This window comes from Lipotes vexillifer, unplaced genomic scaffold (assembly GCF_000442215.2).
Source record: "Lipotes vexillifer unplaced genomic scaffold, Lipotes_vexillifer_v1.1 scaffold56, whole genome shotgun sequence".
Classification (NCBI taxonomy): Eukaryota; Metazoa; Chordata; class Mammalia; order Artiodactyla; family Lipotidae; genus Lipotes; species Lipotes vexillifer.
In genome coordinates this window covers 824,095-851,405 of record NW_006798991.1, presented here as the reverse complement: position 1 = coordinate 851,405, position 27,311 = coordinate 824,095, and the positions used below count along the sequence as shown (strand labels likewise).

General features: G+C 40.5%; 1 protein-coding gene and 6 non-coding genes across 7 annotated transcripts in view; 2 read left to right on the top strand and 5 right to left on the bottom strand.

Annotated features, from left to right (window-relative positions):
* Positions 1-1,585, bottom strand: part of PRSS16 (serine protease 16) — a 6,959-nt gene extending 5,374 nt beyond the window's left edge. The window contains exons 1-4 of the mRNA XM_007471258.1: positions 1,457-1,585; positions 1,221-1,381; positions 284-383; positions 12-141 (exon numbers count right to left, since the gene is read on the bottom strand). Coding sequence (XP_007471320.1) covers positions 12-141; positions 284-383; positions 1,221-1,381; positions 1,457-1,526 — 461 coding nt within the window. The 5' untranslated portion in view covers positions 1,527-1,585. The remainder of the gene's footprint in view (positions 1-11; positions 142-283; positions 384-1,220; positions 1,382-1,456) is intronic.
* A 4,734-nt stretch (positions 1,586-6,319) lies between these two features.
* TRNAL-UAA (transfer RNA leucine (anticodon UAA)) lies at positions 6,320-6,402 on the top strand. Its single transcript has one exon. It is a non-coding gene; the product is annotated as a tRNA-Leu (tRNA).
* Positions 6,403-11,640: 5,238 nt separating this feature from the next.
* TRNAR-ACG (transfer RNA arginine (anticodon ACG)) lies at positions 11,641-11,713 on the bottom strand. The gene has a single exon. It is a non-coding gene; the product is annotated as a tRNA-Arg (tRNA).
* A 1,444-nt stretch (positions 11,714-13,157) lies between these two features.
* Positions 13,158-13,239, bottom strand: TRNAS-CGA (transfer RNA serine (anticodon CGA)). Its single transcript has one exon. It is a non-coding gene; the product is annotated as a tRNA-Ser (tRNA).
* A 4,227-nt stretch (positions 13,240-17,466) lies between these two features.
* TRNAV-CAC (transfer RNA valine (anticodon CAC)) lies at positions 17,467-17,539 on the bottom strand. The gene has a single exon. It is a non-coding gene; the product is annotated as a tRNA-Val (tRNA).
* Positions 17,540-20,920: 3,381 nt separating this feature from the next.
* On the top strand, positions 20,921-20,994 carry TRNAI-AAU (transfer RNA isoleucine (anticodon AAU)). The gene has a single exon. It is a non-coding gene; the product is annotated as a tRNA-Ile (tRNA).
* A 2,940-nt stretch (positions 20,995-23,934) lies between these two features.
* On the bottom strand, positions 23,935-24,008 carry TRNAT-AGU (transfer RNA threonine (anticodon AGU)). Its single transcript has one exon. It is a non-coding gene; the product is annotated as a tRNA-Thr (tRNA).
* Positions 24,009-27,311: the final 3,303 nt, after the last annotated feature.

Here is a 27,311-nt window from a genome sequence, read left to right as displayed (position 1 = left end):
CCCCTACTTACGCATGGCGGCTGGACAAGAAGCGGAGCTGGGCCACGTCAAGTCCCTCAGCGGGTATACTCAGGCCATAAAACCTATGTTCCAGACCTATCACCAGGGCCCCCCAGACTGGGGCCAGGGTTGCAGGGTGCCCTGTGAAGAGTCCAGAGGGGGTGTGTGTGAAGTGGGTGTCAACTCCTGCAACCCTCAGACCTCATAGCACTGCAATATGCAACTCTCCTTCCTGGCCTCCACCAGCTACTTATCTATGTCTTTCCTCACCCTTGCATCTTACCTCTCATCACTGAGCCAGGCCCAAGGCTGCCTTCGCCCCCCAGATGCAGGAATACAGGCCCATCCTGGCTGGTCCAATGTTGGTCATTTACCCAATACCGCTAAGAGGTAGGATGGGGAAGAAGAAATGGGATTGTGAGAATTCTGACCTGTTCTTTACTCCCTGTTTGCTCCAGTCTTTCTCCCTAATGGATCTCTGTATACCTATAGTATCTGAAATAGGCTTGTTTATTTACGTGTTCATTTCTCTCCTGTTTGTCTCCTCATCTAGAATGTAAGATCTACAAGAGCAGATATTTTTGTCAGCTTTTTCACTCTTATATCCCCAGGGTCAAGAATAGTGGCTAGCACTTGGTAGGCACTTGCAATATATTGAAATAATAATTGTAGAATAAGTAATGAATGCAGATGGATTTAGGAATAGGGCCTACGTGAGATGACCTCTGGAGACTGTGGATAGAGTAGGTGTGAAAACTGGTAAATCTGTTCATTCATTAAGTAGATACCTTCAAGTGCCTATTGTTAGCCAGGTCTGGTTCCAAAGATGGTCCAGATTTTTGCTCCATACTGAGACTTGGTGGTGGGTTTAGTGTTTAATCTGAAGGATGCGGGGGCGGTGTTGAGAGGCAGTGAGGGAGTGAGAGTGAATGACAGGGAAAAGGAAAGACTGAAAGACAGGACCTGAGGGACAAAAGAAGGTGGGAGGCTGAAGAAAAGAAGAGGAGATTAGGGGGTAGAGGGCAAATCCAAAAAACAGAGGGGCTAGACTAAAGGGCCATAAGGGATTCTGACAGCAGGCATCGGATAAGACTGAGGCGGAGAGGGATGGAGAGTCAGAGGTGTAGAGATAGGAACGGAAAGCAGAGACCGAGGGGCAGGGTAGGGAGACTAAGGAGTAGGGCAGGGCACACAGTGGTCTCCCCATCTCCGGGCCTCACCTGCAGGAAGGATCGTCTGTCGGAGGCATTGAAGGGGTCCAGTGGTTGCTCCAGCCACCCCTCTTTTGGGAGGGCCACACGTCCTGGGTCCAGGCTCAGGCCCAGGCCAGAGCTCTCCTGAAACCGCTGAATGTGCTCACCTAGGCGCCTAAGGAGGGAAGCTGTGGGATGTGGAGGGGAAAGAGGCAGGCCAGGCCCCCTTAGGACCCCCTGCCTCACCCTCAGGATCCTCCTACCTGGAGCTGAGGACCCCCAGAGGGAAACCAGGAGCAGAGGGCCCAGCCACGGGACCGGCCCGATGGCCATGGTGTCCAGTCTTCTGTGCAAGGGCTCTAGGTGCTGTGTTCTCCCCACTCACTCAAGACTTCATCTAACGTTCCCAGGGCTGGCCTTTAAATTTATGGTCTTTGATCAGGAGCTCAGGTTTCTTTCCAGACTCCTGTCCTGGGACAGGTCAAGCTTCTGTTGGAACCACTAAAGCGAGGCAGGGACGCCAGTCTGTATATAGAGACCTGCTGGTGTGGCCCCTGGATATCCAATTACTTCTCTTTCTGCTCCCGATTTTCTCCTCTCTTGCCCCCTGATCTCCCTCCACACTGGCCCTCAGTCTCCCTGCCTGTGCCTCAGTCTCTTCTTTCCTTCAGTCACCACTTTTTTCTACCTCAGGACCCCCTCTTGCCCCTCTCTGCCCTCAGCACACTTTCAGTCCCCCTCAGTTGCCCCAACACTCAGTCTGTCCCTCTCTGTGTTTCTCGCTTCTCTTTCAGTCTTCTCTCTACTTAAGTCTCTCTCTCGTTTAGTCTCGCCATGCCTATTTTCCAGTCTCCTCCTTTTTCTGCCCCTCATCAACCCCACCACCAACCCTCTGACCCACAATCTCACCACGTTCCTTAGAACACTTTGAGTATCTCAGGCTTGCTCCTGCCTCAGAATGCTTGCTCCTGCTGTTCTCACTGTGGATTCCTCTTTCTCCATAAACCCTCATGTCGTGCTCCCTCACCTCAGCCAGATCTCTATTCAAAGGTCAGATAGATCTTCCATGGTCAGCTCTTTACAAACTGTCAAACCTGTAGGTATCCTTTATTCTTTACTCTCCTTCATAGCAACATCACTATCAGAAGTATACATATTTTATTTATTTATATGGTTCATCATCTGTCTCCCAGACTAGAAAGTAAGCTCCATGGGGCTATGGATTTTCATCTCTTTTGTCCATTGCTAAATGTTGGGTCCTTACTACAATGTACATAGTGGGAAATCAATAAATGTTTGTTGAGTGAATGACTAATCCATCAACTAATGTTGCTGGTTCTACTCTAAAAATTTATCCAGAATCCAACAACTTCTCCCCACCTCCAGCTCTCTCACTTTCTTCTAGCCACCATCATCTCTGACTTGGACTATCAACAAGCCTCTTAGCTTTATCTCTATCTTCAAAACGGACATATTTTACTTCTGGACAATGCACCCTTTTCAATGGTTAAAGCAGATGTACAAGGTATGTTTGATGGGTCACAAGAGAGGCTGTTCTAGTTAGCATAAAGTTCACACCAAATCATGTATAAGTCACGATGACTTCCCCATATTGCAATATGTGAGGTGGCAACCTTGTCTGGGTTTGGTTTCAGGGTAATGCTTGCCTGGTAAAATGTGTTTGGAAGAGCCTCCCCGTCTTCTACTTTTTGGACAGGTTTGAGAAGGATTGGTCTTAATTCTTCTTTGAATGTTTGGTAGAATTTACCAGTGAAGCCGTCTGGTCCTAGACATTTGTTTGTTGGGAGGTTTTTGGTTACTGATTCAATCTCCTTGTTAGTAATAGGACTGTTCAGATTTTCTGTTTCATCACGATTCAGTTTCGGTAGGTTGTATATTTCTAGGAATCTATTTCTTCTAGGTTGTCCAATGTGTGGACGTATCATTTAGTTCTAGGGGCACAAGAAAGTGAAACCTGCTATTTTATGTGAAAAGCAGCATTTAGCAGGTGGCCAGCTAGCTCAGTTGGTTAGAGCGTGGTGCTAATAACGCCAAGGTCACAGGTTTGATCCCCGTACTAACCAATTTGTGCTTTTGCCTCTTCAGTTGCTAAATAATCTTCCTGCAGGCACCTATCAAATTGTAAATAACCTCGCAGACATAAAATTGGGATTAAATGTTGACTTAATTTGTTCTTCAGCAATGTCACCCACCTTCCATGTCACTCCACCCTGCTTCCCCCCCCACCGAAGCAAACATAGTCCCAGCAAGAAATGAAATTTAGATGTTTCAGGTTTGACAAAGGTGCATTTTCATCACTCAATACTTGAAATACAAAACCAAAGTTCATTTAAGGAGGGAGCAATGTTGGTAAGGCACAGTCCATTTGAAAGAGCTTATGGCTAATGTTTTCTGGGAGGGGGCTTAAGATAGGCTTTCAGAGGCTAAGTGGGTTGACGTATTCTATGGAAGCATGGTTATTGGGAGGAACTGCTGTTGTTTGGTTGGCACTCAAAGGTATGTTTATTGGAGTGAGTGCATCCCTGGCTGGCTCACTTTCAGAAAGCAGGGGTTGACAGTGATTGGTTGTCATGCAAACGTATGTTCACAAAACAATTGTCATGGATAGATTGAATTGGTTTAAATTCAGGTCTGGTGGCTACTTGTTACCACTGCTACAGGACAATCAGTCTTCTCCTAAGTTTGTGATTAGTATGTGTTCTCAATATTTTACTTTGGCATAAAGCAAAATTAGTTGTTTAAGTATCCAAGTAATGTATAATAAAAACACTGATTTTTATTATTAATGACTTTTCATTAATTTTTAATGACCTTGAGGGCATTATGCTAAGAGAAAATAAGTGAGACAGAAACAGACAAATTCTGCGTGACCTCACTTACATGTGGAATCAAAACAACAAAAACAAAATCAAAATCGAGTTCACAGACACAGAGAACAGTTGGTGGTTGCCAGAGGTGGGGGTTGGGGGACGGGCTAAATGAATGAAAGGGGTCAAAAGGTACAAATTTCCAGTTATAAAATAAGTTATGGGGATGTAAGGTACATCATGGTAGAATAGTTAATAGCACTGTGTTGAATATTTGAAAGTTGCTAAGAGCATAAATCCTAAAAGTTTTCATCACAGAAAGAAATATGTAACAATGTATAGTGATGGATGTTAACTAGACTTATTGTGGTGATCATTTTGTAGTATATACAAATAACGAATCATTACATTTTTTACCTGAAATTAATATAAAGTTTATGTCAATTATACCTCAATAAAAATACTGACCAAAAAAGAATTACAATAATAGAACAACAGAAAAACTCTTGTGTATGTCAATGTATGGGGACTCCTTTCTCTGATATGCCCTTTCTTGCACCCACTACTCACCATTCCCAATTCAGCTCTGACCCAGACACTGACAGGCCTGGATTTCCCTCAATATGCAAAGGCAAGAATCTCTCAGGCCATGTCTTTGCTCGTTAGCACATAGTATCTAAAGGGCCAGAGACAGAACCTGGCATTGGATGGACCAATGAAATGAATGACATATTCCTTTCTCCTAGTTTTATAAGGCAATGGAGGACATAGGTTTTTTTTTTTTTTTTTAACATCTTTATTGGGGTATAATTGCTTTACAATTGTGTGTTGTAAAGTTTCTGCTTTACAACAAAGTGAATTAGTTATACATATACGCATGTTCCCATATCTCTTCCCTCTTGCGTCTCCCTCCCCCCCACCCTCCCCATCCCACCCCTCCAGGGGGTCACAAAGCACCGAGCCATATCCCTGTGCCATGCGGCTGCTTCCCACTAGGTATCTACCTTACGTTGAGGACACAGGTTTTTGAACTCAGTAAGCATTGTGCATTGCCAACAAGGGATGGACTCCTTCTGCATCAATGGTTTTAAGCTTGAGGAGAGTTGCCCTTGGACCTTTTGTGCTTGTATGTTACAGATGACACAATCCTCTCATATTATCTCATATTATTGTATGGGATGCAGAACCCACAGATAGGGAGGGCCGACTGTAAGGAACAGTCACAGCCACAAATTTTGGTATCTGAGGGGGTTTCAGGAGCTAATCCCCTCAGATGCAGATACCAAGTGGTGACTGTATTTATTTATTTTTGTGGCTTGCAATAGATGTTTTATGATGTTTATAAATTACTTTTATTCCAAACCCTACTTCAGGATTTAATTTCATCTCTGGTTCCAGAAGGCTTCACAGACTTTCAACACAACTCCCCTAATACCCATCTGAAACCTGTTTTAATGAGTTCTTAAACAACCCAGTACCCCAACCCCAAAGTGTCTGGCAGCGTCTTACTGACTTGGTAGATTATGTACACCTGGCTCAGCACTTAGCACATAGTAAGTACTCAGGAAAGAAATTTCATTAGTGGAGAGTTAGAACTTCTGTTTAAAATACTTCCTTATTAAAACCAATGTCCTGTATTCAAATTCCAAACTCCATATGCTTGCACTAGGGTTTTCCAAATGTACTCCAAGAGGAACTCGTTTCGATATTAACTGTCCTATGATTCCAAACGTGAAGCCCTTACCTGGGCAGTTAGATTCAGTGGGTTTGGAATGGGACAAAACAGTGTTCTGTAGTGAGTAATAAAACATGTACGTTCCACTTTTGTAGAGTCTTGAGACATGGTTCATGAGGCTGCATTCTCACCACCTCTGTTATACCACTTCCTTTCCTCTTTGGTTTTTCTTTCCAGATCCACTAAAAGAAGTGTCTTCTCTTGAGCATAGTGAGCTGGGTCTGGAAAAGTATGTATTCCTGTAGCATCATGTGCTTTTTTTTTTTTTTTTTTGTCATAATATTCCTCATCTTAATGTAAGACCATAAGATCAGGGGTGGTTCAGTGTTTCCCTAACCCTGGTTAAAGCGTGGCACAAACTTGTGATTAGATAAACTAATAAACTAGTGAAAATAAACGTTTTCATTAGTTTTCTCCAAGAAACATTACAAGGATTTGTTTTCTCTCTTTAAAGCTTGGTCCCAGATTTCACGTGTGTAAAATTATTCATAATCTTTCAGGGACTAGGAAGTCTAATTAATTTTAACCCAGTAATACTTGACATGTTAACTCTCTTATGTGGCACCGGGATGGCCGAGTGGTTAAGGCGTTGGACTTAAGATCCAATGGACGTGTGTCTGCGTGGGTTCGAACCCCACTCCCGGTAACTTCCTTTTAGCGGATGTCTTACCTGAAAAGGAAAATTCCTTGTACAAAGTTGGAAAATAGTCCAGCATGTAGATGTCGCTGAACTTCTTTTATCCAATCTGACAGGATCTATCTATAATTGGGTGATTTATATAGTTTAGATATAACGTAAATATTGACATATTTGTATCAAAATCCGCTAACTTATTTGTTTTCTATGTGTTCCTTTTGTCCTTTTTTCCTTTCTTTTATCTTCTTCCTGTCTTTGAAATATATGAGCATTTTACATGATTTGATGATATCTCCAGCATTGCCTTATCACTTGTATGTCTTAAAAAAATCATTAGTTGTTTCCCTAGGGTTTTCTATATACAGCTACAATTAATCAAAGTCCACCTTCAAATAATGTTATGCTGCTTCCAGTGCAGTGTAAGAAGCTTGTAATAATATACTCCCTCCTATAGTGTGTGTTATTGTCATAGATTTTGCTTTCATGTATGCTGTAACTGTACAATACGTCACTTCTACTTTTGCTTAATACAGTCTATCATTTTTAGAGTGATTAAAATTGGGAAAAAGTATTCCTTATATGTACCTCCATTATATGTACAGAAATGGATATTCATTCTTTTGTATTCCTTTTTCCTGAAGTCCATCTTATAACATTTCCTATTTTTCAGGTCTGATAGTAATACACTCTTCAGTTTTTGTTTGTCTGGAAAGACATTTATTTCTTCACTTTTGGAAAATATTTTTTGCTTGGGTTAACAGATTTTTTTTTTAATTTCTTTTTTTTAGCCTGTCATCACTTTAAAATGTCATTCCGTTATCTTCTGGTATACCTAATTTCTGATAAGTCTGCTGTTTTAGATAGATAGATAGATAGATAGATAAATAGATTGGAATTCTCTGACCTTGGAGCTGAGGTTTGATGTACAGGTTTCCTCTGCTATCGGAAAGTACAGCATTCCTATAAAACCTTTCACAAGCTGAATTGGTGTGAAGTGAAGAAGCAGTTACCTTAGGACACTTCTTGCACATGGATGCACAAAATAAATGTAGGTAAAGCACAGATGCTCACAGACACAGTTCAAAGCTATAGCGGCTTGATGCTGAGATGCTGACTGTAGTTCCTGGGGGAGGAGCTTGGTGGTCCCACCCTTGCTGCTCCTGATGCATGCTGCCTCTGTAATGGCTTTCTACAAAACAGGTACAAACGTAGTTCTTTCCTAAAAATGAAGTGGCAGCAAAGTGAACTTTTGAAAAGTGAGGGATACCTGTATTTCATTATCTTGGGAAAATACTCGGCCATTAACTCTTCAAATATTTTTTCTGTTCTTTTCTCTCTCTCTTCACCTTCTGGGATTCTGATTACGAATATATTAATCAATAATTCCTCAGTGCTCTTTTTTTCTTTTTTTTCTTGGTGTTTCAGCTTGGGTAGTTTTTAGGCCTACCTTCAAGTTTATCACTTCTTTTCTCAGCTCTATAGAGTCTACTAGTTAGTCTATCAAAGGCATTTGATAGACTAACTAGTAGACTAGTTAGTCTTACTCTGTGTGTGTGTTTAAATTTAACATATTTATTGGACTTCTAGTTTGCAACAGTCTACTGAAATGTGTCTTCTGTTTATGTGTTCGGGTAATGTGGGGACCTGCTACTTTCCATTGGCATCTGAAATGGGTATGGTCTCGAGGGACTAAGCCCATAACCTGTGGGATCTGATGGTATCTCCAGATAAATAGTGTCAGAATTGAGTTAAACTGTAGGACACTCAGCTAGTGCTGTAGAATTGCTTGGTGGGGGGAAAACGCCCATGTAGATGGTGGCCAGAAGTGTCAGAAGCAAAGTGTTCTTGTGTGAGTAGTGAAGGAGACACACAGGAGGAAAAACAGGTTTTTTTTTCTAATGCACTTCTCAGCCACACATTCACCCTTTTAGACTACTGTTTGAAAAGGGTTCTGGGCCTTTTAAACATTTATTTTCTTGTGCCAGCTGGCACCGAAATTTTGTCAGTAGGGGGTGCAGGAGAGACACAGTAGGAGGAAAGAGTTTTGCTTTCTGGTTCCAGGAGCTCCTGCAGCCGTCAGCATCTCCAGCATCCAGCTCCATTCTACTAACTTCCAAAATAGTAGAGAAAAGAAACTGGATATTCACAAATCCATTCACAAATATTTATTGACTACATCATGTGTGGTAAATACTCCAGGATGCAAAAAAGAATTAACACTGTTTGTGGGGATCATACAAAATAAAAAACAGTGGTTTCCAGTAACTGCTGTAGCTCTCATTGCAAACTCTCAAATGGTAAAGTCATTGATTAAAGACAAAATATTCAATGATGTGCAAAGCAAATCACTGATAATCTCATTGCATATGAGAGGGGCATTGTCATCTGATGAGAATTCTGAACTGTTTGGTGTCCAAATAATAATTTAAACTGCTTCATTCATGCCATGTGTGGAATGATTTTTCATGCAACTTTTTACATACTCCATCCAGTCTTTCCCTCTCTTCTTTGAAAACTTCCAGTGCCTCCCACCTTCAGAAACCACATCTATAAAGTAAACATCAGGCTCTTAGTTTTCCACATCATACAGCAATTGAACAACTCGGGTTTGATCAAGGATCAATTCCCCAAACTGTGTTCAACAAAATGAGGGCTAACACTTTTCAAAATTATAAAACCTATGGAGACAGCTCCACCAAATTGCAATCCAGGATCTTTTGTTTACTAAGCATGCTCTTCAACCAGCCAACCCACAGAGCCCTCTTGAACAGAAAAAGAAAAACAGTAAAGAAATATAGTGTGAGAAAATTTTCATTTTCACATACTAAGAATTGCGTTTGGAGAAGAATACAGATATTTTTTGAAGTAAAGAACAAACAAATTCTTTGGAATATGACACTGCCATGGCGTCTGCTTCAAAGAACCACATCCTTGGCAAACTGATCACACTTTACTGATGTTGCTACATCAATAACCACAAGATGTGAGAGTTAAATAATATCACATAATAAGTAAGTTTAATTTTTCTAGCAGTCATATTTTAAGAAGTAGAAATAAACAAGTGGAATTAATTTTAATGTTTTAACTCCTAATATTATCATTTCAACATGCAATCAATAAAAAAATTAATGAGATATTGAACATTCTTTTCTAAAAAACTAAATTTTAGAAACATGTGTTAATGGCTATTGTTTTGGACAGGGCACTTCTACAGCATTCTGGGGGAAAGGAAAAAATACTCACTTCACAGTATAATCTCTGTAGATTTTGGGGGGGGTGCAGGGACGTTCCCAATATGCAGAGTTTTGAAAAAACCTAGCTTATCTCCTTTAAGTCCAAGAGTGATTTGATTATTATATCAAAGAAAGGTCTTTTTGTTTATTTGAGAGGAAGGTTGAAACGGACTTCGTTCTAAAACAAGCCTCCACCACCACCACCAAAAAAAAAAAAAAAGTATTCAATGAAACACATTTATAAAAGAGAAAAACAAACCAAAAATCTTGAGAGTAGAAAAGTCGGTTACCTTTGTTGGTTAAAGCCTAGTGGAATAATACTAAAGTTGTGAGCGTCTCCATATAGATGTTCTTTTTTTTTTTTTCTTCTACCGTGGAAGTTCCCTGTTGATGTTAGCTGGAAAAAGTGGGTAATAAAATACAACGCACTAGTCCAGTGCTGCTTAAAGTATGGTCGGCGGAATAGCAGCAGAAGCATCACCTTGTTAAAAATTCATGGGCTGCATCCTAGTACCAATATAGAATCTCTGGGAGGGAGGGCGGTGAAGCCTAGAAAACTGGGCTTAATACTTTTTCTTAGCGATTCTTCTCCGCTCTAAGATTGGAGAAGCATTTACATCAGGAAGTTCCAAACCCTTTGGACCTTTCTTCTCTCCCCACCCCTCTCCCCTTTTAATTCGGTAACAGCCCAACAGATGAGGTATCAAACGAGGTCTAGACGCGTGGCAGGTTCATTCTTTCGGTTGCCGGCACCCCTCACAACGCACATTGTCCAGAGTCAATCAACTTTTGTAAGATAAATACATGAATACCAACAAATGAAAGTCTCCTTTGCATGTTTTTGTTCCTTTCCCAGCTTCACCTTGATTTCCTTCCCAGGCTCCTCCGCTCGGCCCCAAGCGTCTGAAGTCACGCCCCAGGAACACCTAGAAAGGAGATCCAGCTGTTGAAAGAGACACCACCCCCAAACTGCCACTTTCCTCTTCTCCTTTGACACAGTCGCCCTCTTCTTCTCTGTTTAACTTTTGTCTAGGATCGCTTACAACTCGGAACACTTTCTTAGTCTCAGTCTTCGGCGGTGAGGCTGCCGCGCTCTTCTAGATGAGATCAGGAGCTGGGCGGGGAGATAAGAGTCTGAATAGCTTTCTCGGGTGTCAGGGCAGATCTTTGCCAAGATCGCTGAATTGAGGGCCTAAGGGGGACACTATGATTTCGTTTGTCCACAGAAGCGGCTTTCCTGCTTCAGTTTCTCCAGTTGATGTCCCTTCTTTTTCCTCTAGGACCGATACTCAGAGACAGAAAGTGTGCAGGGGAAGATCCTGAAGAATGAGAGCCCTGCCCAATGGGGGAAAAATTAATGAAGAAAATACTGGTCAGACTTTGTTTCTTTTCTTTGACACTTCTTTGATCTTTAAAAACTAAGGTATACTTCACATTCTATAATATTCACATAAAAGTGTACAATTCAGTGTTTTTGAGTATATTCCCAGAGTTGTGCAACCATCGTCATTATCGAGTTTCAGAACATTTCCATCACCCGCAAACCAACTCTGTACCCTTTCCCCAGCTCTTGGCAACTACTACTGCCACTATGGATTTGCCTATTCCGGACATTTCATATAAATGGAACCATACAACATAAGGCTTTTTGTGTCTGGCTTCTTTCATTTAGCATGAAGTCTTCACGTTTCATTCATGTGGTAGCATGTATCAGAAATTCATTCCTTTTTATGGTCAAATAATATTCCGTATTTAATTTTTTAAAGTTGTCTTTCTAAAGACCTTTCTGTCAACTCCCCTTCTCAGTATCATTAAAAGAAACGAGATTAAAAGGACATTTCAGAAGAGAGACAACTTACGCATCCATTCAGACTTAACAGACAGCCAAAATTGCACTGTGTGGCGGGCACCATGCAAGGCGAAGAACCAGATCGAAGGACGTTAAGAATTTGTTTGTTATCAATTTGAAAAATGTACACAGAGAAATATTTTTTCCCAAAAGGCAAGGGGAAGTCGAGCCAGCCAGGAGTCGAACCTAGAATCTTCTGATCCGTAGTCAGACGCGTTATCCATTGCGCCACTGGCCCCCCTTCTTACAAAGCTTTCTATTACTCATTATTCACTAGAATCATTGAGAAAACAGTTGATTCATGATACAGATGGAAATTAGTTGTACAAGAAAGACCTATGGATTCTACTAAAACTGATTGGTTATCTTCGGGGTCAATTTGTATAAGTTACATTCACTTAAAATATTTATAATTATGAAAGAATTTTCTGCCTTGGAGCATCATGTATGTGATAGAACGACTGTGGTTAGCATTTTCCCCCCATTTATGTGCGTGATTGTCTGTATTGTTTCTACTTATGAACGCTTCTTTAACTTCTGCAGTCGGTTCATCTGTCCATTCATCAAGTCATTTCATTTTCCTTTGGCACTTACTGATGTTGAGTATGGGTCAAAACTTAGTGACCCATTTAAGTTTCAATTTTGATATAGTGAAAGAGAAAGTGGAATAAAACACATTCTTGAGGTATTAATCATATTTTTCAATCTCACTCTCCAAAGAGCTGAAATTCTTTACGCAGGAAATAATTTCAGACTCTAAGCAGCAGAAAAGCATTCCGAAACACCCACCCTCCCAAATTAGGCGAAATGGGGGTAATAATTTAATAAAGGTAAACACTTTAAAACCAAATTCATATAGGAACTAGAAGTTCAGAGTTAATATAATTATAAAATTAGAGAATACCAGTATCATTACATAAATTGGCTAGCTATATTTAAGGGCTCAACGTAGGCGAAATAGGTATGTGGAGATGCAAAAGTGTTTATAAGTGAGGGCAGTTCTTTGAGCGAGAAGTACAATACTTTGGGTCCGAGTGCAGTCACGGTGCCCACAGCCTTTATCCGTACTCTTCCCTCGTTAGATTTATTGCGTTGGCCCAAGTTGTGTATCTTCTCTTTGCCTCGGTTTCTTCATTTCTATAGTACAATGTTTTAAAGAGCGCTCACACACACACACACACACACACAGATTTATGATCCTAGACCTTCATGGTTCTCACTAGACTGTTTTGTTTTGTTTTGTTTTGTTTTAAATACCAGAGAACTCTTTAAGGAAGCTACCTGCATCGCCATTAACGGAGCGGGGAATTTTATTACAGATTTTTTAAAACAGAATTTCTTGTTTCTCTTTGCCTTTGGGACCTGCTGCTACTTTTAGATTTAACAGAATGTATACAAAACAAGCAGCTGTTTTGTGCGTTCACTAAGTCTCAGGCTTCCCGGGTACTGAGGGGTAGCTGCAGATAGTTGGGCTGAAGGAAGCCCCGCCCCCGCGCTCAAGGGATTCACAGGTGCCCGCCCAGTTTGGAGGAGGATGGAAGAGCCAAAATACTGAGAGTGTACTCGGGACGGGACGGAAAGCTACCTTCTTACTCCTCAGTTTGTTTGTGTAATAAGACGAAGAGTTGAGAACCACACTGAGAAAGTCATTTTGTAATTTGAGTAGAAAAAGCACTGAGAAACGCTGTGAGCAGGATTTGAACCTGCGCAGGGAAACCCCATTGGATTTCGAGTCCAACGCCTTAACCACTCGACCATCACAGCTTGAATTATAAGCCCCTTTTTACGAGTCTAAAAAGACCATATAGGTCCCTGATTTGTAATCCTGCTTACCAATTCTAGCCCTCCTTGCTTATTTGGCGTGTTTACTTTAAGCAGTACGTAAAAGGAGATCACTCCTCAAGTCCCCTCATCAGATCTCTCCGCTCAGCCTCATCCAACTTGTCCCCATCCTGCCAGGCTCCAGGCTGCGAAGTCTCAACTCCTTGAGAGAAGGCAATATTCCAGCATCACAAGAACCCTTGATTTTCTAAAATTTTCTACAGTCTTCATGGATTGCCTGGTTTAGCTTCATACCTGGCATGGAATGAAGTAAGAGTTGTATTAAGTGTGTCTACGATTCTGCTCATTTGTGTTCTCCACAAATACACTATGCCTTGCTGCTAGGAGGACAATGTGGCAGGATCTACCAATATTTCAAACGCATATACTCTTTGATACAGTATTTCCACAAATGTAAAACATAGACTTGAACACACGAGAAATTATATTGTGTTCTAACTTATTCTCTGCAGCATTAACTGTAATAGTAAGATTGAGAAAAACCTAGTCAGAACTATTAATTAGATAAATTATGGCATAACTACACAGTGAAATGCTATGCATATTTAAAACAAAATGATAAAGATCACTATGTACATACATATGCTATAAAATAGAAGCAAGGTTCAGAGCAATCACTATAGAATGATACTATTGGAGATATATTTGTGTTAGATTGTATATGCATTTTACAAAAACAAAACAAAGCCAAAAAAAAAAAAAACTCTCAAGGATAATCAGTAAACTCACAACAAAGTTCCCAGTTGAGGGGCTGGAGACTAAGGAGGTGGAATTCTTTGGAAGCAGGAGGAAGAAATTTACTGCATGTAACATTAGACTTTAGATGTTACCTATTTAAAAAATCAAATAAAAGCTTAAGAAAACACTATAAATGAGGAAGCGGAGGAGAAAAGTTTTCTTACCAGAGTTCTCCTCTGGAATGGTGAATAGCCCTTCCTTTCTGGAACTCAGCAATAGCCAGCCCTCTGAAGGAGGCCTCACTTCGAGCCTCAGAAGGAGCTAATCACACAAATAAGATTTGAAGCCACTCAGGAAGCCTGAGGCAAAAAGGCAAGAAGGTTCTGGAATGCTGTCCAAGCCTAGCCCTGGACACACAGGGCACGGGAGACCTGGGAGTCTCTAGGAGAATCACCTGATCCAAGATCAAACGATTCTGGAATGTTCTTCAGACACTGAATTGGATCTTCCATTTGTGAGCAACCAGGACCAGCTCAGTAGGTCAGACCCACCATCTTCACACCCTGACTTCAAAGCCCTTGATTTGCTCTAGGATGTTCTGAAGGAAGTGGAAGAATTAGCAGAATTTAAATAGCTTAAACTTCTTCCTTTGGGTCTAGAAATACAACTTTAAAAGTTGTTTTTGTGTGCGTCTTGTTTTGTTGATTTGTTTTTGCAGAGAAAAGAGCATAGCTCTCTTTTTATTTTCTGTCTTGGCCAGCGTGTAGTTCTCTTTACAGCGAACAGTGCCCAGGAGTTGTTTTCATGGGAAATCCTTCGCTCACTTCATAAGTGAGTGAAGTGACTCTGTATAAATCTCCAGTTTCCTGTCCCCAGTTTTGTCATGTAACCAGTGCACAGTTCTGGAGGTTTTATAGCTCTTCCAACAGAACACTTTGGAGAATTAAATAATCTTGGGGTGAAGACTGTGAAATCCACTTACAAATGAAAAAGCTCTTTTGAAATGTTTGTGTTTTTTCTCAGCTAGATCTTGATTTTCTTCCTAGCACTTCTACACTACTAAGGAATTCACCCCCAAGTGGAGGTGGGGACAGAAAAAGGAGGTTGTTTAAAATAACATCGTCCAAAAGCAGTCACTGTTCATCCCGTCCTCCCTGTGTCCACCCTGGGAGTTTAACTTTTGTCAGGGATTCTTTTCAGTTCTGCGTGGTACCACATTCTTCTACACATCAACATTCCCCCAGGAGATGTTCTTTCTCTTTCCTCCTGCATTGACGCCTGCGGACTGGTATGTTCTTTAAAGCATCTTTGATTTTAAAATTTGTCCAAGCGTCTTACTCAGTCAACTTCCTTTCTCAATTTCAGGAAGAAATGGGAGGTAAAAAGATATCTTAGAAAATGCCTCCTTTGATGGCTACGAAGACTCTTTCAGACTCAACTGACAGTCAGGACTGTATGGTGGGGCAGCACTTCTGGATGTGAAGGATCGGTTCAGGATAATTTCCTTTCAAAATGTTTTAATAATTGGTTTCAACATCACCCATTGGCCACTGGCCTCCCTGCACAAAAAGTCAATATCAACTTATACTTGACTAAACATAGTTGAAGTCAGAAAAGGAAATGGATGTTTTGGTGATTGTTATAGACTGAACGTGCCTCTCTCCCCCAAATTACATTGAAACCATCTCAGTCCCCAATGAGATGGTATTTGGAGGCGGGGGCTTTAGGTCATGAGGATGGAGTCCTCATGAGTGGGATTAGGTCCTCATAAAAGAGATGTAAGAGAGCTCTTTCACCCTTTCCTTCATCTGAGGACAGTGAGAAGACTGTTGTCTATGAGACAGGGAGCCAGGAAGCAAACTTTCACCAGACAGAGAATCGACACTAGTCTCCGGAACTGTGGGAAATAAATGTTTGTCCTTTAAGCCACCTGGTCTATGGTATTTTTGTTACAGCAGCCCATATGGACTAAAACTGGGATAGAGATGCAAATGAGGCACACAGGACTGAGGCAATTCTGGAAAGGTAGGCCCATTCACTTGTGATCAGTTTGCACAATATACATTTGCCTACAGTGTTCATATTTAAAACAACAAAAATCATCTTTCAACTTTAGAACATATGGTAAGGTGGTGAAGGTCTCTGTAGACTAATTTATAACATATGATTGAGAAGCTGATATACCCCTGAGGTAGGGTAGGCAAGGTGTACTGTTGGCTCAGCCAGCTGAAGGCTCACTGCTTCTGATGGTCTTTCTGACTGGGTATAGAGAAAATAGCACTAACCATATCAGGAGCTGCATACCAGGTGCCAGGGCATGTGTTAATTTTCTCCATTAATAAAAGAACATCTGGAATAGCAGATGCAATGGAAATAATCACTTGACTAGATCTACAATAACTGTCATTTTCCACAACCCATTTACCTTCTACAGTTGAGTAAGTGAGTTGAATAGAAATGTGGTGAATCTCTGTCCCTGTATCTTTCAAGTCTTTGATGTTGGTACTAATCTCTGCAATCGGTCCAGGAATATCAGTATTGCGTTTTGTTTAATTATTTTCACAGAGGAATTTCTGGTGGCCTCTAATTAGCCTTTTATGCCATAATAGCCTTCACTCCATTAGTCATGGAAATGATATAGAGATTCTGTCTGGAATTGGGAAAGTAACCACAGGGTGGGCTCAGGGATCCACTGTGCCCACAGTGATATGGACAGGAGGCAAAACTTCATTGGTTGCCTGACCTTCATGAGTACCTACTGCCTGGTGGACAGCGATGATGTTTTTTATCTCTAGCAAGTAATGCCGGTTCCGAGCCATTGTCTAGTAATTCCTGAAAAGTCTGATCTTTTCCTTTTCCCTAATGCACAATCACTTTGGTACATGAGCGCAGGTCCCTTTAGGAAAGGCTAGGAGGAAGAATAACAGTATAAGTTTTTGGCAATGTGCCGGTGGACTTTCTCAAGGGGAAACAGAATTCTCCGCATTCAAAACTGGCTTGAGTCTGGGAGACTTTTCTACTACAGATCAGGTCCAAGATCAAGCTCCCCTCAGGGTCAGTTCCTGCTGAAGCCTCTTTCCGTAGAAATCCAAATTCCGAAGACAGCAACCATTTCGGCGGCGCCGGCTCATCTCCTCTGATATTCCCCTCAGGGTCAGTCCCTGCTGAAGCCTCTTTCCGTAGAAATCCAAATTCCGAAGACAGCAACCATTTCGGCGGCGCCGGCTCATCTCCTCTGATATTTTCCCAGGGACCCTCACAGGCCTCGTCGGAACCCAGCAGAGGAGAGAAGGGAGAAAGGTGAAAATTGCCCCGTTTGAACAGCGAAACCATGCATCGGCGCGGGACTCTCAGGATAATTTCTTCCTTCAAACAAAGAGTAAGTGCGAAGATTTGTGGGGTTTGTTATTTTTTAATATAAGCAAGTTGAAATCAAGTAGAAGTACATAACGTATCTGGAAAAAAAAAATTTGTCTTCGCGCGGTTTTGAACCGGGGACGTTTCGCGTGTGAAGCGAATATGATAACCGCTACACTACGGAAACACCTGCTGGTGCTTTTTTCCAGCCTTTATACATAACTGAATAGACTTTGCCTGTAGAGCCCAGGTTTGTTCACTTCATGCCTTTTGAGGAAATGTTCATTGTTGCAGCGCATTTCTCTCCCCTTTCCTCCATTTATGAAAACAAAAACAAAAACCTTTCATAATCCCAATTCTTGAATAAATTCCAGGCTTGGAAAGCTAAGGCAGCATCCTGGAGAATTTTTTTTTTTTTTTTGGTGAATTAAGGATATGTTTGTTGTTTGTTTGTTTGTTTTGTTTTACTTTTTTTGTTTGTTTGTTTTTTAAAGCTCTGATGCTTGCATTCAGACTCCACTGCTCTCCATAATATACTGGTGTTACGGAATGAGAATTCTGCAGCCTACAGTTTCCAAGACAGAATTTAAGGTACTCTTTTGAGGTCCCACTGGGAGTGATTTTTCATGCAGTCTTTTATATGAACGAATCCTTCCACCTCAGCATTTCTATACAAAACACCCCACTGTCATCTCCTGACCTCAGGATCCTCATTTCCTAGCTGACAACAGGTTCACAATTTTCTCCATCATTTAACTTCTAAAAATCTCTGCTTTATCAAGCTGTCTTCAACATTGCTGGTGATATTATTCTCCAAAATTACAAAAAGCAAGAGATAGGATTCCAAACAGGATATTCTGTTTAAGCAGATGTGCTGACATATGGAAGATACGTGCCCATATATGGAAGTTTTCCATGGTGCATAGTGTAAGTGCTTTCACTGGATAATGTTGCTAATCTGTCCTGATCATTTGTTTAGAAAGTACACCTGTATCAGATGCAAAAGACTGAAGATGATCTTTCTTAAAGTAAAATGAAGATACCGCTTCTGTGGAGAAGACCATCTCCACTGTTAGACAACTAATCAGAAGTCATGGTGGTATCGGATTTTAAGCTCTTGGAAGGTGAGGAAGGTATCATGTGTGGCTTTGGGACCATTATATTGGTAGTTCTCAATAAACATTTGTCAAATCAGGGGACAATATTCGAGGTAACTTTCTGAAATGTATCCAAATTCTATGTGACATTCTTTTGCCCAGCAGTATCACCTGGAAGTCTAAGTAAAATCTGGCAACATACCTGCAGGTGGTCACTCGTTTCACTTCTTGAAGTTTTCATGGTGTCATATGGATATTATATCTCATTTCTTCTAACTTCGATATAAGAACAAAACTGGCTATTTTAAAATATCAATTGAATAAATGACGTGATATAAGGATTACCTGAAACAATATGAAAAGCAACTGGCAACATGGTTAATTTCCTTATTGAGAGAGATTAGTCTGTTGCTATATATTTTAAAGGAAATAGTTTCAAGGAATGACAAAAGTACTTTTGGCACAGAAATTTGGAAATATTTTAAAAATACAAAGCACTGAGTTCCATTTTGGTTAAGTTGTAGGAAGTTGCAAGTGTGTGTCCCTCTCAACCTACTAACTAAAGCAAAGCCATAAGCTTAAGGGGAGTAGATTGTCTGGACCCATCAGGAGCTGAGGATACTAAAGAATCAACATAAACTAAATTCTAGAAAGAGGCCTTCATAGGAGAAAAGAAGCCTCTGGCTGTCCTTATTCCTGGCAGATGGGCAGCGGCACAGAGGAGGAAAAACCTGTGAAGACCAGATTAGGAGAAACCAGAAGAAACTTAGACATTTTTAAGGTTTGCTTGTGGGCTTGCTTGACCCAAACAGAATTTCAAGTAGCCAAAACCAGTTCTGGTTGTCTCTGATGAGGAAAGTAGGTCAAAAGGGGGTGAGGGAAAAGGCTAGAAAGTGGAAATACCCACTGAGGCACTCTCAAGTTCAAAACATTCTGAAGTTGGGGATCACGGCAGGAAACGAAGAGCAAACAGCACTTTGTGTTTTAGCTGCCAACAGCCAGGACTGGAGAGCTGAGAGAAATCTCTCCAAGGCTTGCTGAATGGAGAGAGACCTCACAGCCAAAGAAACCTGGGGGAGGACAGGAGAGAAAAGAGAATGCCCAGTTATCCAAACAGCTGACATTCTGGCTGTTAAGCAGAGAGAGGTTTCTCCAGGTTTGGAAATCCGGGAGGGTGGCAGTAAAATACAAAGGGAGGGGAAAAGACTACACATAAAGTACTGTAGTAAAAAAAATTTTTAATAAAAATAAATAAATACATACAATTAAATTTTAAAAATTGGTTTTTCCACTCACTTTCCACCGAATTTTTACTAGAGGACAAAGAAAATGAAGACAGCTACTAGTTCATATGGTGGATGCTGATACAAAGTTAAAGAAATGTACTAAAGATAAGAAATGCCATCTTACAGCTTTTTAAACAATTATAAACAAAACTTATAAATTGCATAATGTAAAACAAGTAAATTAATAGTTAACTTGCCTCATTAAAAGAAATAGCTCTCTTTAGAATAGTCTTTCAAATCTTACTCGATATACTATATATATATATATATATATATATATATATAACGAGTCAATTAACTTCAGATGCAGAAAAAATAGAAAAAAAAGAGAGAGAGAGGGTTATAGGGTCCAACAGAGAAAAGAAAGTAAGCAGAAATTTGCTGCTCTACTGGTCCCTAATATCGTTGACACCCGCTTGCACGTAGATCAGGCCAGGCTCAAAAGGGCAAAGGTTTCCCAACTCCTTCCTCTGAGTTGCCTGACCTTGGCTTCAGTTCCCCTACTCTCAGATTCCGGTGTTTCTCCCTGGTCCGGAACAAGGCCCTGTGGTCTCGACTTCCCTTGTCATAGATTTGGTGATTTGGGGGACATGGGGAGGGGTCAGAGGTTCAGGAGCGGGGCGGTCTTCACAGTCCTTTTGACTCAGACCTCAGCTCTGCACTCGGGCGCCACCAAGTGGCCTATGGCTGACATTGCATCGTAAGGTCCCTGTCTTACTCCGCTCCGGACGAACGGCTACAGATTTAGCTTAAAGGCGACTGCGGAACCACCCTGAAGCCAAGCGGCTAAAGGCCTCTGGGAAGAGATGACCCGCCCGGTATGACCTCCAAGAGTAGAGAATCCGCACCCCGTGCGCGGAAGCCGAGTCCACCAAGCCCCGCTCTGTGCTCCGTGATCCGCCCGCCACCATCTCAGGCTTGCAGGGGCTTCGCGTTTCCCAAGGCCTTCTGGGAATAGTTTCAAGGAGGTAGTTGCTCCCGGACATTGATCTGAGTCTTCCTCGGTCGGTTTGAGAAAGACTGAGTTTTCCTGGGGAGAAGCACGGTTCATCCGTGCAGGCAACTGGGATTTGTCTTTTCCTTTTTGATAGAAAAAAGAACATTTTTTAAAACATTTTACAAAGACCGCCGACTTTAATTAGGTATGACTTTAAAATGTGTAAGCAAAGGCGTGTTTTACGAAGCGGCCGGTTAGCTCAGTTGGTTAGAGCGTGGTGCTAATAACGCCAAGGTCGCGGGTTCGATCCCCGTACGGGCCAGTGCCTTTTACGTTCATTTTGTCGTCCCCGTTCTACCTATAGACCCCATGACCGATGGAAATTGCACCCATACATCCAATTACAGACAGTCCTAATATCACTACCACTGAACGATTTGATTGTGTGTGTCTTCTTTTTTAAAGAAATAAAGTACCAGAGTCAGGATGGAGAGCTTTTAAAGAAAATTGAATGAGGTAAGGTGGATGTATTTAGGGGAAGAGGAAACTGGGAGAAGGAGAAAATGTCTTGCATCATTCTGGAAAAAACTTCAGGCAATAATGCTTTGATACAGTTTATACTTCTGAAGTGTAAAAACATCATTCCTGTTCACGGCAAGTTGCTCACTTGGTTAGAGTATTTATTGTTTTTATAATGTCAAGGTCGCTGATTCGATTCCTCTTGAAGTATATGCCTCGTGGTATTTCGGTTTTCTTCTTCTCAATGTAGGAATATCTCAGGCTTGTGGCTTAGCCTCAGACCAGCAACCGCGAATGCTCTGCGGTAAAATGGAGCAATGGTGAGCCTTTGGCTTATATTTGACCGTTACCTCGGTGCTGCCAGTTAAGAAGCCATTTACAGCTCGTCTAAATTTTTTTCGAACGTTTATCATAAAAGCGTTGGATTTAAGATTTGAATCCAAAATGAAAACGGGGTGCGCAGTGGGGGATAGGAGGGCAAGAGCCCCTGGGGCCGCTCTCAGTCTAAGTACCTCACTCTCCCTGTCTGTCCTTTACTTGAAGTCTGGCGCCTGGGTCTCTGTGTGTCCAGCACGAGCCTCCTCCTGTTTATCTCCTCGACCCTTGCACTGTCCCTCAGACTCCCAGCATATTTTTACTCTTTCTCTTGTTTAAAAGTATGGGGTTACTTTGAAAATGACATACACGATATTGATTAAATAATGACATAAGTAATGTCTCAAGCACAGTGCCAGGGACATAGTGAGTGCTCAATAAATCCAAGAAGGCAAGGCCTTCCTCTGCTTTGGTCAGTGCTGCATCCTTCGTGTCAAGTACTGTGACTGGCTCAAAGCCAGCGCCTGAAAAAAAATGTTTTTAATTAATAAAGGGCATCCATTATTTCATTGCATATTAAATAATATACTTACAGATTTTAAGTATGAGAAGGCGTCGACAGGTCATTGCTAACTTTGAAGATGAAGGCAGCCACCAGCCATGGAATGTGGACATTCACTAGAAACTGAGAATGACCGCTAGCTGACAGCCTTCAAGGAATGGGAAATTCCTAGAGATTTATCAGTACCCACTGTTCATAACATATTTCTATTTGTCAGAGTCCTGGTGTTGTTTTGCCTGATATTAGACAACATCAGTAGAATACAATGAGTCATAATTCCAGTTATCTTTCTAAATGTTAACTTGGTACACTTTGAATCTAACATCTAGGCAACTGGCTTTCAATTGAGGATTTACATTATTTACCTGTGAAACCTTATTAATATATAAATGTGTAGGACCTACTCCAGACTTATTGAATCTCTCTGCTTGATATTGTTGATATATTGTTTATATATTCTTATTACATGGATGGGATATTCATGGCATATTGTGTCTCAGAATTATTATATGTTATGTATCAAGATTTTTTTTCTCTGTAAAGATTATGTTCATTCACATTTATAAATTAGATGCACTGTTTTCTGTCTTCTTTGAAAATATGGTTGATTGTTATGTCTACAGAGATTTTTGCCTAAAATTTATTTTGGAATGGCTCTGTTATTCCTTGCTATTCTTGTTCCAAAATTCCTTGTTAGTGACATTAGTCTTGTTATAAACTCTCATCAGATCTTTCACTCCAGAAAGGCTAGTTAGTAAAATTTGTTATTTAGATTCCAGGCTGATAGGGTCTAAAGTTGTCTCTGGGGATTAATCTTTGCCCTTCCTGGTGGTGGTGGGGACTTTTTAAATGTATTATGTCCTTTGTATGTCCTGCTTTATAGGCAAATAGGGAAAGTGAAGTGAGCTTTTCTTGTATCTGCTTCTTCTCATTTGTCTTCAGCTCACAATAGTCCTTATGCCAAAGTGGTATATTTTGCGGTGGCATAATCTGCTACCCTTCATGACTACCTTTTTTGCTCACATTCCTTGGGAAGTAGATGGGGAAGAACTCTATGGATAAACTGAGGAAAATGAAACCAGGTTTCCAGTGAAGTATAAACAGGATTTCAGGCATAGTGCAGGACTATTTCTACTAAAGTGAAAAGACAGTGACTCTGGTGGAACTCCAGTCATAATCTTTGAAATTTCTCTAGATAAAAGGGAAAAGCCCAATGTATAGGCCAGTGCTACACAGTGTACATTTTAGCTATAAACTACAATGTCACTTAAGATTCAAGAAAGTGATAAGCTACTTGTGATCTATTTCCTCAAAATGTCATTGAGCTCCAATTTTCCCCCTGTGCACTCAGTAGGTTGTCCTGATGCACAAACAAATACAGTTCTTAGGGCTGTACAAAACCAAAATGATGAGTGTCTACATCTGACATTGCTCTCTTGTTCTCAAAAATAAAAATGAGTCTGATTCCAAACTAAATGTCGTGGCTTATTAATTCTTTGCCTGACACTGATAACCAAACTCCACCATTTAGCTGACTATGTTGGATGTCACAGTTTAAGAGAGCTGAGACTGAACTTCCAAAACAGAATTTGAAATCTTACTCTCTATCAGGTACTGGAAGATAATTTGTGCTCAATTCATATACCAATCATTAGCAAATCCATCACTTTCTATCAATTACAGGAAACTTATTCACTTTTCCCTTCATCACAACTCTTCATATTGTGATGCTATTACCTGGAAGAAAACTCTCCACAATTGGAATAACAATTCAATACAGACTTTACCAGTAATATAAATTCCTCAATGCATCTCCAGCATGTTTAGTGGCAACTACACTGTTGAAATACAAAAACCGAAACGGGAAGGCCCCGCTGGGATTCGAACCCAGGATCTCCTGTTTACTAGACAGGCGCTTTGACCAGCTAAGCCACAGGGCCCCCTCTCAAACTATCCTTCGGTTATATCATATTTGTAACATTTTCTGTGAAATGTAGCATTTTGCCAGAAACGTACTTGATTTTGTGACAAAGAGAACGCACCTGTATTTATGAACTATATTTCAACACTAAAGCAGAAACTTCAACATTAAAAAATAAAAATGCATTCTTCAGCGCGAGGTTTTAAAAATTATTTTAAATTGGAGTGAAATTCCTATCTCATGGTGACTATCGCCCTCTAGAGGAAAGATTGGATATTGCAACACGTTAAAAAATTTTTTCTCCGTTAATTCATTTTGTCAACAAATGTGGTCACTACTGTATCTCAGGTAGTTTTCTAGGTACTGGAGATAGAGCGGAGAACCAACCAAACGAAAACTTCTTCATCTATAGGGTTTGTATTCTAGAATCAGGGAAATAAAGCAAGTTTTTAAAATTTCTCCCTCCAACCCTCCCCCCCCCACCAAACAACGAGAGATGTAAGCACTAATTCCGCTACCGCAAGGTTAGAGAGCCCACGGTGCTACTTTCTGAGCTAATTCACTGCACATGAGCAAGACTATCATGCTTCCTTCTATTTTATCTAACCTGGCATAAGAAAGCAAGCAAAGATAAGGACACGCTGATGCACAGGAGATTCTGCTCATTGCACCGTTGAGTTAAAACTGACTTGATTCCTGTCTTCATAGGTTGTAAAAATGAGTGGAGGATGCAAAGAATTAAAGGGAAAATTAGGGTACAGTGTGGTAAATAACTCCCGCAGGATGCCGTGGGAGCCTCTAACTTGGGCAAGATGCAGGGCGTCTCTTAGCAGAGTCACATGACCTCTCTTCTCAGTTTCCAGGTCAGGTTGATGATTGCAGAAGGGGTTGTGGCATGTTGGCCGAATACAGCTTAGCGTGGGGGAAGAATAGATGAGACCATCATTCTGAAATGTTTAAATAACCGCCTTGTGCCTTGTGCTTTATGGGAAAGGACGAGGGCTTATGTATTCACTGAACATCCACAAAATGCAAGACCCTGGAGAAAAGAGAAATCACTTAGGAGGTCCTGTGACAGATCTACACACCCGATTTCCTCTAGGCACCCCTCAGCTCTTCCCTGACTGTCTAGCCTGTGCCTAATCTACTTGCCCTTTCTTACAACAAGATTTATTCATTCCCTTTGTCCCTATGTCCTGCTGCCATTCCTCTCCTTACATAAACAACTTTTCTAATTTGTTTATTGTGTATCACTTTGATCATATATATATTTTTGCAAAATTGACATTTTTGTTTTGTCCACATATATTATAAATTTATATAAATAATATACATTCTTATGCCTTTAAAAGAACATTATGACTTTAAGATCCATCAAAGTTGCTCTGTGTGCACTTAAATCATTGCTTCTAATTGCTATGTAAGATCCCATAATGGGCACTGTATTTCCTCTCTTCTGTCCCAGTGATGGGCTCACAGGTTGCCTCCATTGTCCCCCCCCTCCATATAACACCATGTACTTTATGTACTTGTGCGAGTGTGTATATATGTGTGTGTGTGTGTGTGTATATATATATATATATATGCACACTGATTAGTATATATATATATATATGTATACTAATTAATCCAAGTTTATTTTTGTCAGTCTACACTCCCACCAGCACTGCATATCCCTTTATCCCTGCCCAGGCTTAATATTATTCAGCTTTCTACTCTGTAATCTAATATGTGTAGAGTGATAAATCTCATCATTGTTTTCTTTAAAATTTTATTTATGTTTTCTGAAGATTTTGAGCATCTGTCTATATGTTTGTTAGTCATTCGAATTGCATCTTATGTACACTGATACTTTTCTTATCATTTGTCCATATTCGTATAGAGGTTGGTGTATTTTTCATGTTGATATACCTGGGGTACATTGTATATTGTAGTCATTAGTCTATTTTGAATTTTAGACCTTACAGTATTGTCTACTGTTATGTTACCTGTCTGTTGACTTTGACAGAACTTCATGGCAGAGCCTTGATTTTATTAAGGATTTATCTTTTTTTCCCCTACTGGTTTGTACTTTTGAGGTTATGCTTAAAGGGTCTTTCTCTGCTACTAGGTTAAAAAATATTCTCTCTTTTAAAAAGTATAGATTTTCTTTTTTATATTTGAGACATGATCTGTCTAGATATCTAGAGAAGTGTACTGGGTTTTTATATGATAGTCTATTGGGGGTCTTCTAGTGTCCTAAGTTTTGGTTTAGTAAGGGTCTCCAGGATGTGTTTGTGGTCATGTAGCATCCTACACTTCCTTTACTTAGCCTCCTCACATTTTCATGAAATTATGTATTTAGTAAAATTGTGTGCTTTTTCTGTTAAAATATATGTCTGCAAGGTCAGGGAGAGTCTAACAACCCAGCACAAGTCATAGCACATAAATAGTAAATTTTATGAAAATAATTGTTTGAATTATGTTTTATGAATTTCCCATCAAATAACCTTCCAAAGATTTGTTTTTTGTTTATATTCTTGTAAGCCTAGGCCAATGTTTCATGGACCTATGAGGTCAATCCTAGACTCTCCAGATTGTAAACAAATACTTTTTGGTTTCTTATAATAAAAGATATGAGAACAAGAATCTTATGTTGCTGTGATTGGTGAGTGGGAAGGTTTTTAACTTAAAGTTTGCAAATTGCATATCTGCTTGGGTTCAATCCTTGCTTCTGGCACATGAGCTTATTTTCTAATTTGTCGTTTTCGATAAGAACTAGAAACTCCTCACGTTTGTTCCAGAAAACTTATGAGTTTCTGTTTTGTGCTCAGGCTATTTGGTTATTTTTCGCTCTCCTATAATCCTACACCTTACCTCCAGAGCATAGAAAAAAAATCCAGGTAGGCAGTGTTTAATAGGTACGTGGTTGAATCTTTCGACTGTGGTCCTTGCCTACCATCAGTTTAGTAAAACCACTCCAAGCCCATCAGTTTTTAAATAAATTGATTCTAAAGAGAAATGAAAACTGAGAAGACCTTGAACAACTAGGATTATGTGACTTGCAAACAACCTCCTCAGTCTGGTGGTCCTCACCAGACTCGATTTCCAAAAGGCTCCCAACTCTTCAACAAGCCTCTGGAAATCAGGGCCCAGATATGTTGGACCAATATTATATCACAAGGAAGGAGGGAGGGAAGAGAGAGAGATTGTGAATGGGAAGTAAAATTTCTCCTCTATTCTTAGGGTTTCTGGCTGGGCCTGAGAAGTAAACGAGCATAAAACAGATTAATAGGAGAAAAACATACAAATTTTATTAAGTAAGTTTTACGTGTACGTGGGA